Source organism: Petaurus breviceps, unplaced genomic scaffold (genome assembly GCF_028583685.1).
Source record: "Petaurus breviceps papuanus isolate PSGF00001 unplaced genomic scaffold, PetGlider_PUasm1.0 90822, whole genome shotgun sequence".
NCBI lineage: Eukaryota > Metazoa > Chordata > Mammalia > Diprotodontia > Petauridae > Petaurus > Petaurus breviceps.
The window spans coordinates 5175324-5190347 of NW_027187351.1; the positions used below are offsets into that span (position 1 = coordinate 5175324).

The window sequence follows — 15024 nt, forward strand, 5'->3', positions numbered from 1 at the left end:
CAGCGCAGACATAATTAGATAAATGACCATTCTTCCCAGGACAGTGTTCAGAGTTTCTTCCCAACTTCCTTGGATGTTATTATACTATGGTGAGGATGGTAACAACAGCAACGTTAGGTAGCATTTACATAGAACTTTAAGGTCTGGAAACTGTCTTACATCTATCTTTCATATATGGGCAGCTAGGTGGCTTAGTGGATAGAGCATTGGGCCTGGAGCCAGGAAGACCTGAAATCGAATCCAGCTTCAGACACTTACTAGCCATGTGACTCCTGGGCACTTTTGTGCCTCGGTTTCCTCATTTGTAAAATGGGGATAATAAAAACAACCCCCATAACCCCCACCTTCTAGGATTGCTTCAAGGATCACATGAACTTAGCATAATAGAAGCCATGTAAATGTTAGCTATTATTATTATCTCATTTAACCATCACAATAATCCTGAGAGATGTGTCATTAAGAGTCACAACTACAATAAAAAATCATGGCTAGCATTTAGATACTTTACAATTTTCAAAGTACTTTACAAATATTATTGTATTCAATCCTCACAACAATGCTACAAGTAGTTCTATTATTATCTCCATTTTACAGATGAGGAAACTGAGACAAACAGAGGTTAAGTATCTGTCAGAGTCAACAAAAACATCAGGTGGACATCTATTTACATTGTCTAGACCAAAGGTTCTTAACCTAGTACCTGCAAACTTAATAAAATATTATTTTAATAACTGTATTTCAACATATCAGATCCCTTATAATCGTATTATTTTATACATTTTAAAATAGTATTCTGAGATGGGGTCCATCTGCTTCACCAGGCTGCCAAAGGGATCCATGACAAGAAATGACCAAGAACCTAGTCAAGATCTATAATTTCATCTCTGTGGGATGCTTATTGTTTGTAAACTCTGGGTATGGAATTTCCCTCCATCGATGAAGACTAACAATTCATCTGTAACTTACAGTCCTTTTTTCTGAATGATATTTTATTTTTCCCCCAATTACATGTAAAAATAATTTTTAACATTAATTTTTTTTTGCTTTTTTGGGAGGGCAGTTGGGGTTAAGTGGCTTGCCCAAGTTCACACAGCTAGTTTTTGTGTTAAGTGTCTGAGGCTGGATTTGAACTCAGGTCCTCCTGACTCCAGGGCTGGTGCTCTATTCACCGCACCACCTAGCCGCCCCTTTAACATTCATTGAGTTCTAAATTCTCTCCCTCCCTAACTCCCTCTCACCCCATACCCCTCCCCCAGGGATGGCAAGCTATTTGACAGAGTATAACTTACAGTCTTAAGAGAGTTCCATGAGTTTAGGGAGATAAGTGACTTAGCCAGAGATATAAAGCTAGTATGTGTCTGAGACAGGATTTAAACCATGCCAGCTGCTTCACTGATACTTTAAAACTCCTTTAAGGTTACAAGATTCTCGGCATATATTATTATTTCATGTGGGGCCCAAATTGGTACTACAGGTATTATTACCTCATTCCCATTTTAGAGATGGGGATACTCAGCCTCAGAGATGTTTTGTGATTTGCCCAAAGTCACACAACTATTGAAGGTGGATTCAAACTAGTGTCCTTCTGATGCTAGGTTCATCACACCCTCCTATATACTATATGAGGCATAACTTATAAAACAGGTTTAAAGGAACCAACAATGGTCCTGATCTATGCAGCCAATTTAATGTTGCCTTTTTCTCCAAATGGTCCAGACCCATATATGAAGGATAGATGTAAGACAGTTTGCAGACCTTAAATTCTATATAAATGTTAGCTATGTTGCTATTGTTACCATCCTCACCACAACCCACACTTATACTGTCCCCATGAAGCTTTCCCAAAGATAAGTAGAATGCTCAAGGACAGTAGTGTCCTATTACCTAAGAATCTTGACTTTTCTATGTACTAGTTATGTACATAGAAAATATATAAAATATATTTTTTATATTGTTGAAGAGGTTTGGGGTGCTGAAATGGTTTAGGGGTGCTGAGACCCCTGAGAATGCCAAGGTGGAATTGTATGGAATGAATTCACACAGTCAAGCCTTCTCTTAGTCAAGTGGCAAAAAATTTATTGTAATACTTTAGCAAAAGCAGGCCTTAGGGAACCTGTGAGAGAGTGAGGATGGTGCTGGGGCTTATAGGGAAAAGGGACAGTGAAAGGATGCCAAGAATTCTAGTTAGGTAATCTAAGGGTACAATATCTTTTGGGAGCAGGTGCCTATGATCTATGGATGGGAAAATGCAGTGAGTGTACAGAGATAACTCTTAACAACCAGACATTGAGGGAATTGTCTGAGGCCCACATGGACCTTGGGGATCTGGTGTGAGGGAGAGTCCTTGGGCCAGCCAGGGACAAGAATCATCGGTCCAGGTACCCCTATGTCTATTCTGATAAGAAAATGTGTCCTGAAACAAGAGAAAACAGGGCAGGGGCCTACTGAGAAATTGGGAGGCTTCCAGAAACATGATCTTAGGACTGGGGCCCAAGAATCCCATCATTGTCAATAATCTACAATTATTGATGTTATTATTGAAAAGCAGACTGAATTGAGACTATACTTTTAAACTCAAATTCTTCTTTCATTAATGATTTTTGTGTGTTCTTTTATCTTATGTTGTGTCATAAATATGTCATGAGTCTTTTGAGCTTGTTTCCACATTTTGTGTTAGTGGGAAAAAAAAAAACCACAATCCTACTGTACGATGAAATGATCCTGGAGCTTTCTAAAGATGTGGACTGCTAAATAAACATCATGGAAATACACTTTTCAGCTCAGAGCCTCTAAGAGAGAAGTAATACAATGACATTTTGGTCACTGAGAATCCTTGGGAAATTAATATACAAAATCAAAATCACAACACATTGGAATTCGAAGGTCCTTCAGAAGCCAGGAAATCAAATCTCTATCTGGATAAGAATCTATAACACATCTGGTAAGTGCTCACCTAACTTTTACTCAAACATCTCCAGGGAGTGGAAACCCACTATCCCCAGAAAACATCCCAATGTTTTTCAGGATTGCTCATATTTTAAAGAAGTTTTTGCCCCTGATTACCTAGCTGCAATCTCTCTTCTTGCAACTTCTACCCATTGATCCTAAATTCTTCCTTTCCAGATCAATCCAAACAACTTTAATTCCTCCGTCTTTCTCCTTTCTTTTCATCCCTTCAAATACCAAGAGACAGCTACCACAAAGCATCTTGGTCTCCTTCTGCAGGATAAATGTCCACCATTTCGTTAATTGATACTCATGTGGCATGATCTTCACAGTATTTACCGTCCTGGTCACTCTTCTCTGCTCCCCAAAATGGTTTCTTTTAGATAGCTCCGTATTGAAAGGATCATTGATTTAAAGTTGGGAGGGACCTTAGGGCCATCTCTCAAATTCTAGACTTTTACATTGTAGTCCTCTTTCTGTACTCTTTGAGTTTAACACAGTATCTGGCATATGGTGGAGTGTTTAATGAATTACTAACTGTAGAACAGGGACTGCCTTGCATCGTTAGTGGGAATTTCCTCATCAGAAGTTCTCTGTACCAATAAAATTATATTTATGGTCTCTATACAAATAAAATTATATTTATAGCAAAAAAAATAAACAGATATTTCTTTCTAGGAAGAATAAGCACATGTATTTGTGTGTTCACTTGCTTAGGTCAGTTTAAGCCAATAAAACCAACATTATACACTTAATAAATGAAACAATTATTATTATCTTTAGAATTTTAAATATCTAAAAATCTCAGGGAATCTTCATAGAGTTAGGGTCCAGCAGTTATCCTAAATCTAGAACTATTGCTTTTAGGTTTTATTTTATTACAAAAGACAAAACATCAAGAAATTCTGACTTTCAGAAGTGAAGAGATACTATATAATATTCTCCAAAGATAAAAATAAAATCTTTTTACATTATTATTATTTAATATATGACAACATATCATATAATATACCTCTATTTATGAGCAACTGCAGTATTTTTTTATCTCGTACATTAAAAAAAACCCTCCCTATAATCACTGTAAACTTACATAATTTAAATGACCATATTTCACCTATGAGCAGATATAGGATTCAATACAACTTCCATTCAAAGCACCAATAAGAGCGATTCTAATTAGATTTGTGAAAATTACTCCTTCTGTTAAAATGCATCATTGTGTAGAAGACAGAGTCAACCTTGGAGGCAGGAGTCAAGTCCTGATTCTGACATATAATAGCTGGGTAAGCAATAGACAACATGCTTAACCCTTCGTTGCCTCAGTCAAACTCTCAAAGAGTACGAGTCAGTCACATTCTCAATCAAAGGAGATAATTTCCATATGGAGTGGAAAGGGTTTCCCCTCCCTCCCACCCCCATGATTATGGTAATGAAATTACAGGTCTGGACAAAAAATATTAAAACAAGAAGAAAAATCCCTCCACATCAATGATGAAATATGTCATGAGAAAAGCATTGAGTAATGGAATATGAAGGAAAACCTGACTAGCTGTTGGTCGCTTTTTGGGATCCCATTGCAACATGTCTCTCATGAGCTGAATTGCCTCACTGCTGGCATTTGGAATCAGGGTCTTTAAATTATTAGGGATGCACTGAGGCCAACGGAAGTTCATGGAACTAGAAAGTTGGTATCCTTCAGGCCAGTCATTCTGAAAGGAAAAAGAAAATCTTATTAAGCTGATGAAAGAGAGAGAGACAGAGAGAGAGAGAGAGACAGAGAGAGAGAGACAGAGAGAGACAGAGACAGAGAGAGACAGAGAGAGAGAGACAGAGAGAGAGAGACAGATAGACAGAGACAGAGAGAGAGACAGACAGACAGAGAGAGAGACAGAGACAGAGAGAGAGAGAGAGAGAGAGAGAGAGAGAGAGAGAGAGAGAGAGACAGAGAGACAGAGAGACAGAGACAGAGACAGAGAGACAGAGAGATTGAATATCAATATGAAATAAAAATATCAGTTCCTGAAGGATCACACATTCTATATATGCCCACAATTTTAGACAGAAGCTCCTACCTAGCCTTGATAGAGAATTAGATAAGGACCCATGGGTAACAAGATTATAAAGGACATTACCTTTTCTTTTCATTTCTTTCTCAAGAAAGATGGTTCCTGAAAATTAATAATAGCTAGGATTTAAATAGCACTTTAAGGTCTGGAACATAATAGGTGCTTAATAAATATTTGCTGAGTGATTGTTAGCAACAGAATAGGGCAAGCACCAATCTTAAAGTCTACTCAGGCTCTAGCAATACAATTCAATTCAATTTATATAGATTTGATTAAATTCAATAAACATTTTTAAAGCACATAATAGGTACCAGGGATTGTGTTAGGAGCTTGGGAAGCCAGAAAACAATCCCTGTTCACAAGGAACTACATTTTACAATGGAGAATATGACATTTTCAGGGATGTCTAACTGGAAGGGCCCCTGAATGCCATCTGGTCTGAATCCTCTCTTTTTATTAAGGACAATGCTGACTTTTAGAGAAGTTTTGTGATTTGCCAAAGGAGTAAATGGTAAAGCTGAGATTTGAACCTGAATCTTTAACTCCAAACTCAGCCCCACCAGATAATTGGAGGATCTAGAGAACAGTGTATCAGTCCTTCATTATATAGAGCTATTATGGGTTGGGTGACATGATTTGTCTTGGAGCATCACAGAAAACATTTGGAGGACTATGATTCTACCGTATTATTCCTTATAAACAATGAGTAAACATTTCTATGGGCACTAGAGAAGTAGGACCAGAATATGAGAGGATATATAAGCAGGTGACAAAGACATTCCACCGTCCTCCATAGCTCTCTGGTCCAGAATTGCCTGTCCTATTTCCCATTCTTCTGTATTTTCTGAGAGCTCCTGCTAGTAAGCTACTGCTTTATATCTATTCACAGCTGCTGAAAGCTCACTGCTATCTCAGCTAGCTGGACACATAACAGTTTGTTTTTAAAAGTTTGTTCAGTAATCTAAATATGAATACTGGACACTCTGCTGGATGCCTAGAATTCAGTACAGCTTTGATGACCTCTAGCCTATATTTATGAACTGAGGCCTCCTTTCCTTCCTCCCAAGTTGGGTTAACCAACCAGGGAGCAGAGGAAGAAGAAGTGTAGCATGGAATGAATAGGACTACCTCCAGAATAATTTGGAAACACTGGAACCATTTTATACGATTGAGCATGGCTTCCATATGAGGAAAGTCCAGAGAGCTTCTCCCCTGCCCTGATGCAGGTAAAAGTTTCCTGGGTCTCAAACTCAACACAAACTTCCCGGGGTAGCCAAAGATCTCAGACACTTTCTGAACCTTTTTAGACTACTGGTAGGTATATCTTACCACCTGGCAATGTCGAATATAGACAACAATATGAAAATCACAGCAGAGGGCTTGTGAATATCTAGTAATTGTTCATTTGCTCTCATTCATTTATTTAGCAAATACTAACTAAGCATCCACTTTGGGCAAAGTACTGAGTTAGGCACTTGTGGGAAGCGGGGGGGGGGGTAATACCAAAAAGAAAAATACAGAATCTCATAGTTAAGGACCTTATAATCTAGTTATAAGATCGGGAGATGAAGTACAGACACATACACACGGAAAATAACAGTTCAAAAATTAAATATCAATATGAAAGAAAAATATTACTTATGGCAAAGCAAAGTCCTGAAGGATCAAATGTGTTTTACAGAAAATAAGGGCTATGAGAGTTAGGAAGAAACAGAAATCAAAATGACCCAAGTTATTGAGGGAAGGCTTCATGAAGAATATGGGACTTGAATTGGGTCTTAAAAGATACATAAGGTTCAGATAGATAGAAAAGAGAGGAAGGCATTCTGGGAGTATGCAGGATAGACTGGAGGAAAGAGAGATTAAAGGAAGAAGGGAAGAGGAAAAAGCCTTGATTAAGCCCCTACTATATGCAAGACACTTTGCTAAAACCTTTGCTGTTATTATCTTATTTGAGGCTTATAACAACCCTACGATGTAAATGCTATTATTATCCTCATTTTACAGTTGAGGATACTAAGGCAGACAGAGGTTAAAAGTGATTTGCCCAGGGTCACATAGGTAAGAAGTGTCTGAAACCAGATCTGAACTCAAGTCTTCCTGATTCCAAGTCTAGTACTGTATCTACCATGCCACCTGACTACCTAAAGTCTGAAAGATAAATTAGGAGATCATTGTAGTAATTATGACAGAATGATGAAAGTCTGGATGAACTAGGATGAAATTGGTTATAGAAAAAGAAATAATGTTTTCTGGAGACATTATTAAAACCTGGTGACTTATTAGATTTGGAGGTTAAACAAAAGAGTGAAGTCATGTTTGACTCCTAGACTTTATTTAAGCCTGAACAAAAAGGAGAAATATGGTACAACTGCTATGCTAGATGAAGAGAAATCAGGAAGAAGACATGGTTTGGCTACAAAGATGAAGTTTAGTCTAAATTCCTTGAGTTGGAAGTGAGGGCAGGACTTTTAAATGGAAATGTGCAAATGGTGCTATAGAAAGGAAATAAGTCAGAGAAAGACACGGGAGTCATCTGGAGAAAATGGACAGTTGAAACCATGGTTCTAAGAAGGGATAAACTATTTGATGGCTGAAGACTGAGGTTTGGGGAGCATCCATAAGTAAGGAGCAACAGAGGAAGAAAAGTAAGTAAAAGAGGTAGGAAAATGGTCAGAGACATGGAAGGAGGACCAGATTAGAGCTATGGAAGTAAAGAGAGGAGGAAAATTTAAGAAGGATGGGATGGCCAACAGTGTTAATGACACAGAAAGTTAAGGAGATGAGGCCCAAGGAAGTCATAGACTTTGAACTATGGACCTAGATCCCATCTTATTTATTACCTTTTTTGGTGTTCCCAGCACTTGGCAAATTTTGAATATTGTATCAATTTCGCTGGCGCCTGGAAAGAGCGGCCGTAGCGTGTAAACTTCTGCCATAATGCATCCCACTGCCCAGACATCAATAGGAGAACTGTAGTTGGTAGACCTCAGGAGAACTTCTGGAGCTCGATACCTGGAATAACAGAAACGCATTGCTACTCATTACTTTCTTTAATTGAAATTTCAATTAAATAATGTGATTAATGCCAGTGAAAGAGTTTATAAATTTCATTTTTTAATTTAAGTGTGAAAGACCTGTCACAGTTTACACCTAGAGATGAAGTAATGAAAAAGCACAAGACCCTAATCTAATTGGACAAATTTATTGCATCATGTGAGATATCGTTCAGGCTGTGTTAAGTATCAGCATATTAGTACAAACACTAAAGAAAGATATTTTTCTTATGAGGTTTTGTATAAAATACCAGATGATACTATAAGTCTTTGGGGAACTATGTAGGGCCCCATGGGAAAGGGACTTACTAGAATGTCAAAGAGTTGCTTCAATAGAAATTTCAAGGTCAGTTTTCTTCCAGGGTATCTTATGGGCTATTTCAATGCTATATATTTCTCTATATCTGTTTATGAGATCCTGTGAATCCTTCGTATATTCTGAATTTTCCATGGTGTAAAAAAGGTAGTCCCATACCCTCCATGTATTTGCTATGCCAAGTGCTTGTATGGGTTACAAGTAATTCCAAGTGAGTATAATGAGCTAAAAAGAGAAGCTAGCCTTCATGGTTCATAAAACTTAGATGTGAGTCTAGAGTCTTGGGGGCATCCTGGGCTACAGGTCACACTGCTACCTTGAGCTATAAGTGATCCCTCAAAATTTCTTTGCATTTATTTCAGACAGGTCTGCAAAGTATATGATTGATGGCATAATCACTCTAGACAAATATCTCTGCAACTCAAGTGCCTTCAGGCAAAAATGCTTTAATCTAAAAAAAATTCTTTACACATGTAGATAAACCAGAAAAAAGTGTCCTTCACAGAAAATGTACAACATGAACTATGTATTCTGCATAATGTAATAATGTCTAATCAATGTATTTCTCTAAATTAAAATGGCAGTGTGACTACAGCATGACAACTTTAATGTTATCCTTACAGTGATGGTCCTTCATTTAAAGAAAAATAATTTTATGTATTTGAAAGATAATAAGCAGTATTCACCATCTTGTAGACACATAGTCTGTATATGGTGGTCTCGATCGGATTTCTCTGGCTAATCCAAAGTCAGCTATTTTCACAAGTTCTGGTCCCATGCAAAGGAGGTTTTCGGGTTTTAAATCTCTATGGAAGAAACCTATAAGAAGAATAAAATATGATTCACATGCAATTTACATTAGTATATCACATCTGTGTAACTTCTGCAGTATGTGCACACACATGCATATGTATACACATGTATGTCCATGTATATATACACATGATACACATGCACATATATCCATGAACACACCCATCATACATATATACATGCATTTGTGTCCCAAAAGTCTTATTGCATTTTCAAGTTTATGCTTGACAGTAATCATAAGCTTCATTATATATTGAATATATAAATCTGGGATGTCATCAAACACTATATGCATTACCCCACTGACAGTGGGGTATTCTTTAGAATTCTGCAAGAAGACACTTCATTCATTTTCCCTAAATGAATTAAAAAACTGAAATCATTCAAGTCTTGTTGTCATCTTTTATTTGCAAGGAAGAAAAACACCTGTTTTAGGTATGTGCACACAGTCTTAGGCTGGAGGAGTAGGTTGTGCCCATGCTCCCCAAGTCAATCAGGCAGGAATTTGAGATTTAAACTGTCTTATAAGGAAGCCATCTACCTAAAGCCATCTCTCTGCAAGAAGATAGGTCAATCTTCTTGCAGATAGACCAGCAATGAATATGGCATACCTGTTCTCTTCTGGCTACAGCCTAGCCAGTCCTTAATGAAAGGAGAGGATTTAAGGATGTGGTCTATCCTGTAATGCTTTTGTAACACTCTCACATATACTTTTATAAGATATATAATATTTCACATTTTAAAATCTTCTTTGATTGAAATTGTAAAGCAAACATTGAGGAAAATCACAAAGAATACCATTGGGGAGGGGCCAAGATGAAGGAGTAGAAACACAAACTTGGTGTGGGCTCCAGCTCCAACCACTTCCCATACCTGTAAAAACAATGACTCCAAACAAACTTTAGAGCTACAGAAGCCACAAAGAGACAGAGAGAAACAAATCTCCTGCTGAAGGCAGCCTGACAGGCCAACAGGAAAGGTCTATCACAGCGCTCTGGGAACCGAGCATAGTCCCCTGTGAGACACGGTTCCAGCCCCAGGGCGGCCCCGACCAGTGGTGGCCAGAACAGACTTCAGGAGATTGAATCACCAGCAACTGTGGTGGTTTCCAGACTTCTCAACCCATAAATGCCAAATACAAAGTAGAAGGTCAGTGGGGAACTCTGTTGGAAACAGGGGGACGGAAGAGCACGGTCCAGTCTCTGCCCCTGAGGCAAGAAGTCATGGAAGGCTGCAGCTGCTGCAGCATGGCTGCTTCCAGAGTTCCTGGACTACAGACTGTAGGGGGACCAAGCGACCATTCAGAGGGTAATTTCTCTTTCTTTGATCTGCTTGGATCTGAATCACAGTTTTGGGTGGTGTTCCTGGGGTGTGTGGCCAGTGAGCCAGAGCTTGTGGGGGCTGTAGAGAGGGCACCCTCCTCATAGCTCCGGCAGCTGCAAAAACCCCAGAAATTTGGGACAAAGCTCTCTCCATTATAAAAAGAGAGTTCTACCATGAGAAAGAGCTCAAAACTCAAGTAACTGACTGGCAACATGAGCAAGCAGAGGAAATGCAATCTGACCATAGAGTCCTTTTTTGGGGACAAAAAGGATCAAAGCATGGAATGGGAGGAAGACAATCAAGTCAGAACTCCTGCATCAAAAGCTGCCAAGAAAAATATGAACTGATCACAGGCTATGGAGGAGCTCAAGAAGGATTTTGAAAATCAAGTAAGAGAAGTGGAGGAAAAATTGGGAAGAGAAATGAGAATGATGCAAGAAAATTATGAAAATGGAGTCAACAGCCTGCTAAAGGAGACCCCAAAAAATACTGAAGAAAATAATACCTTAAAAAATGGACTAGGGGCGGCCAGGTAGCACAGCGAGTAAGAGCACCGGCTCCAGTGTTGAGAAGACCTGGAGATCGAATCCCGGGCTCAGACACTTAGCACCCACCCAGAAACACCTGGCCGTGTAACCTTGAGCAAGTTACTTAACCCCAATTGCTTAGGGGCGGCCAGGTGGCTCAGCGAGTAAGAGCACCGGCTCCAGTGTCGGGATGACCTGGATCAAATCCCGGCCTCGGATACTCAGCACCACACCCAGAAATAACTGGCCGTGTAACCTTGAGCAAGTTACTTAACCCCGATTGCTTTAAAAAAAAAAAAAGGACTAATTCAAATGGCAAAAAAAGCCCAAAAACCCAATGAGGAGAAGAATGCATTAAAAAACCTAATTGCTGAGATGGAAAAGGAATTTAAAAAACTTACTGAAGAGAATAATTCCTTCAAAATTAGATTGGAGTAAATGGAAGCTAATGACATTATGAGAAATCAAGATACTATAAAACAGATCCAAACAAATGAAAAAATAGAAGGCAATGTGAAATATATCACTGGAAAAACCACTGATCCAGGAGAGATAATTTTAAAATTATTGGACTACCTGAAATCCATGATCAAAAAAAAGAGCCTAGAAATCATCCTTCAAGAAATTCTCAAGGAAAATTGCGCTGATACTCTAGAACCAGAGGGCAAAATAGAAATTGAAAGAATTTACCTATCGCCTCTTAAAAAAGATCCCCAAAAGAAAACTCCTATGAAAATTATAGCCAAATTCCAGAGTTCTCAGGTCAAGGAGAAAATACAGCAAGCAGTCAGGAAGAAACAATTTGAGTATTGTGGAAACACAATCAGGATAACACAAGACCTAGCAGCTTCTACATTAAGGGATCGAAGGGCTTGGAATATGCTATTCCAGAGGTCAAAGAATCTAGGATTAAAACCAAGAATCACTTACCCAGCAAAATTGAGTATAATGCTTCAGGGGATAATATGGTCATTCAATGAAATAGAGGACTTTCAAGTATTTTTTTTTTTTGCTTTTTTTGGAGGGCAGTTGGGGTTAAGTGACTTGCCCAAAGTCACACAGCTAGTAAGTGTGTCAAGTGTCTGAGGCCGGATTTGCACTCAGGTCTTCCTGACTCCAGGGCCAGTGCTCTATTCACTGCACCACCTAGTCACCCAGGCTTTCAGGTATTCTTGATAAAAAAAACCAGAGCTGAACAGAAACTTTGACTTTCAAATACAAGAAGCAAGAGAAGCATGAGAAGGTAAACAAGAAAAAGAAATCATAAGGAACTTTATCATAGAGTTGAACTATTTACATTCCTACAAGGAAAAACAATAATTGTAACTCATGAGACTTTTCTCAATATGAGGATAGTTGAAGGGAATATATATACATATATATATATATATATGCATGTATAGGAGGGTATGTATGTGTATAAATATATATGTGAGTGTGTGCATATGTGTGTACATGTTTACATAGAGGGCACAGGATGAGTTGAATATGAAAGTATGATATCTAAAAAATATAATTAAGAGGTGACAGAAGAATATATTGGGAAAAGGATAAAGGGAGAGATAGATTAGGGTAAAGTATCTCATATAAAAGAGGCAAGAAAACACTGTTACAATGGAGGGGAAGAGCAGGCAGGTGAAAGGGAATGGGTCAACCTTACTCTCAATGAATATGACTTAAGGAGGGAATAACATACACATTCAATTGGGTATCTTACTGTACCAGAAAGCAGGGGCAAGGGAATAAGAGAGGGGATGACAGAAGAGAGGGCAGATTGGGGGAAAGGTTAGTTAGAAGTAAATACCATGTTTCCCCGATAATAAGATACTGTCTTATTATTTTTTTTGGACAGAAAAACACCAGAGGGCTTATTTTCAGGGGAGGGCTTATTTTAATGAACATTGAAAGCAATTTTAATAAACAGGTAGATGTGAACAAAAAAATGTACCTTTATTCAATAAGCAAATCACTGAGGAAGAACAGGATGACGCGCTCACTGCTGCAGCTCTGATTGGATGCAGCTCGGAGCGCAGCGTGCGTTTCACGGGGGGGGGAGGATGGTGCATACAGAGGGTACCGTAATGTAGCCTGTAGCTCAGTAGCAATCTCAATAGGGCTTATTTTCGGGGGAGGGCTTATTTTACAGGAATCTTACACAGTAAGGGGAGGGCTTATTTTCGGGATAGGTCTTATTATCGGGGAAACATGGTACTTTTGAAAGGGACAGGGTCAAAGTAGAAAATGGAATAAATAAGTGGGGAGTGAGATAGGATCGAGGGAAATATAGCTAGCCTTTCACAATATAACTACTATGGAAACATTTTGCATAACTACACATGTACAACCTATGTTTAATTGGTTGTCTTCCCAGTGAGGGTGAGTGAGGAGGGAAGAAGGGAAAGACTTTGGAACTCAAATTTATAAAAACAAATGTTAAAAAAAATTGTTTTTTACATGCAAATGGGAAAAAAGATATACAGGCACTGGGGTATAGAAATCCATTTTGCCCTACTAGAAAGTTAGGAAGGGGTGATGGGGGAGGATATAAGAGAGAACAGATTGGGTGAAGGGGTTTTCAGTATGCTCACTATTTGGGGGTGGGGGTAGGGGAAAGAGAGGGGGAAAAATTTGTAACTCAAAATCTTGTGGAAATGAATGTTGAAAACTAAAAATAAATAAATAAATCAGAAAAAAAAAACCAATACCATTTCTGCCTGGGTGGCCTGAGACAGGACATTTCTTGGCCTCAATTTCCTCATTTGTAATAATAGCTCAAATCTGCATGGTGTTTTCAGGTTTGCAAAGCACTTTAAGAGCCTCACAACAATCTTCTAAGGAAGCAATGCTGTTACCACTCCCATCTCACAGATGTGTAAACTGAGAGAAACAGAGGTTAAGGGACTTGCCCAGGATCACACAGCTAGTAAATATCTGAAGTAGGATTCAAAGTGAGGCTCTCCAGATTCCAAGTGCAGAGTTCTGTCCACTTCTCCAAGCTGTGTTTCAGAATGAGTCTAGTACTTTGTTGCCACTCAGAGGCAGTTAGGTGGCACAGAATATTGAGCTTAGAGTAAGGAATACTCGAATTCAAATTTGGTCTGAGACACTTACCAGCTGTATGACTCTGGGCAAGTCACTTAACTTCTCTGCCTTAGTTTCCCCACCTGTAAAATGGGGATACTAACAGCACCTACCTTTCAGGATTGGTGTGAACATCAAATGAAATAATATTGTCTGGCAAATAGTAGGTGTTTAATAAATGTGCATTCCTATTTCTTGCCCTCTAGTGAGCCACCTATGTTTACTATCTATACTTCTTCACCAGCCAGTTATTCTTCTACCCCTTCAGTCTGTTATCCACTCCTTTGTTGTTGTTATTCAGTCATTTTTCAGACATGTCTGACTTTTCATTACCCCAGTTGGGGTTTTCCTGGCAAAGATACTGAAGTAGTTTGCCATTTCCTTGTCTAGCTCATTTTACAGATGGGGAAACTGAGGCAAACAAGGTTCCGTAACTTGCCTACAGTCACACAGCTAGTAAGTGTCTGAGGCTGGATTTGAACTCAGTTAGATCTTCCGGATTCTAGGCTCAGGATTTATCTACTGTGCCACCCAGCTGCCTGCTATCTGTTCCTACGTTCTACTGGAGCTATTTCCTCACCAGTCACTAATCAGGCTGAGGTATCTAAATACCAAAGTCTTTTATCAATCCTCATCCTCGGTGTTTTTCTAGAAAACTCAGACAGGAATGACCACTTCTTCTGCTTGATATTCTCTGCCATGTCCTCCATGACACCATACTACTGTGGCTACTTCAACTCTCTGCACATTCTTTCTTTGTCTCTTCATGATGAGACCTCCTCATTCCCCCATCTTTGAGATGTAAACATTCCCTGGGCTTCTGTTCTCAACTCTTCCCCTTGGTGATTTTGTTTACTGACACTCTGGAGCCTTTGCCTACTACACTGGCCACATTC

General features: G+C 38.9%; 1 protein-coding gene across 2 annotated transcripts in view; it reads right to left on the reverse strand.

Annotated features, from left to right (window-relative positions):
* The window catches only part of CILK1 (ciliogenesis associated kinase 1), a 97047-nt gene that overhangs the window by 19181 nt on the left and 62842 nt on the right, over window positions 1–15024 (reverse strand). For both annotated transcript variants that reach the window (XM_069070618.1, XM_069070617.1), the window contains 3 exons: window positions 9071–9203; window positions 7856–8027; window positions 4488–4655 (listed from right to left, as the gene is read on the reverse strand). In XM_069070618.1, coding sequence (XP_068926719.1) covers window positions 4488–4655; window positions 7856–8027; window positions 9071–9203 — 473 coding nt within the window. The remainder of the gene's footprint in view (window positions 1–4487; window positions 4656–7855; window positions 8028–9070; window positions 9204–15024) is intronic.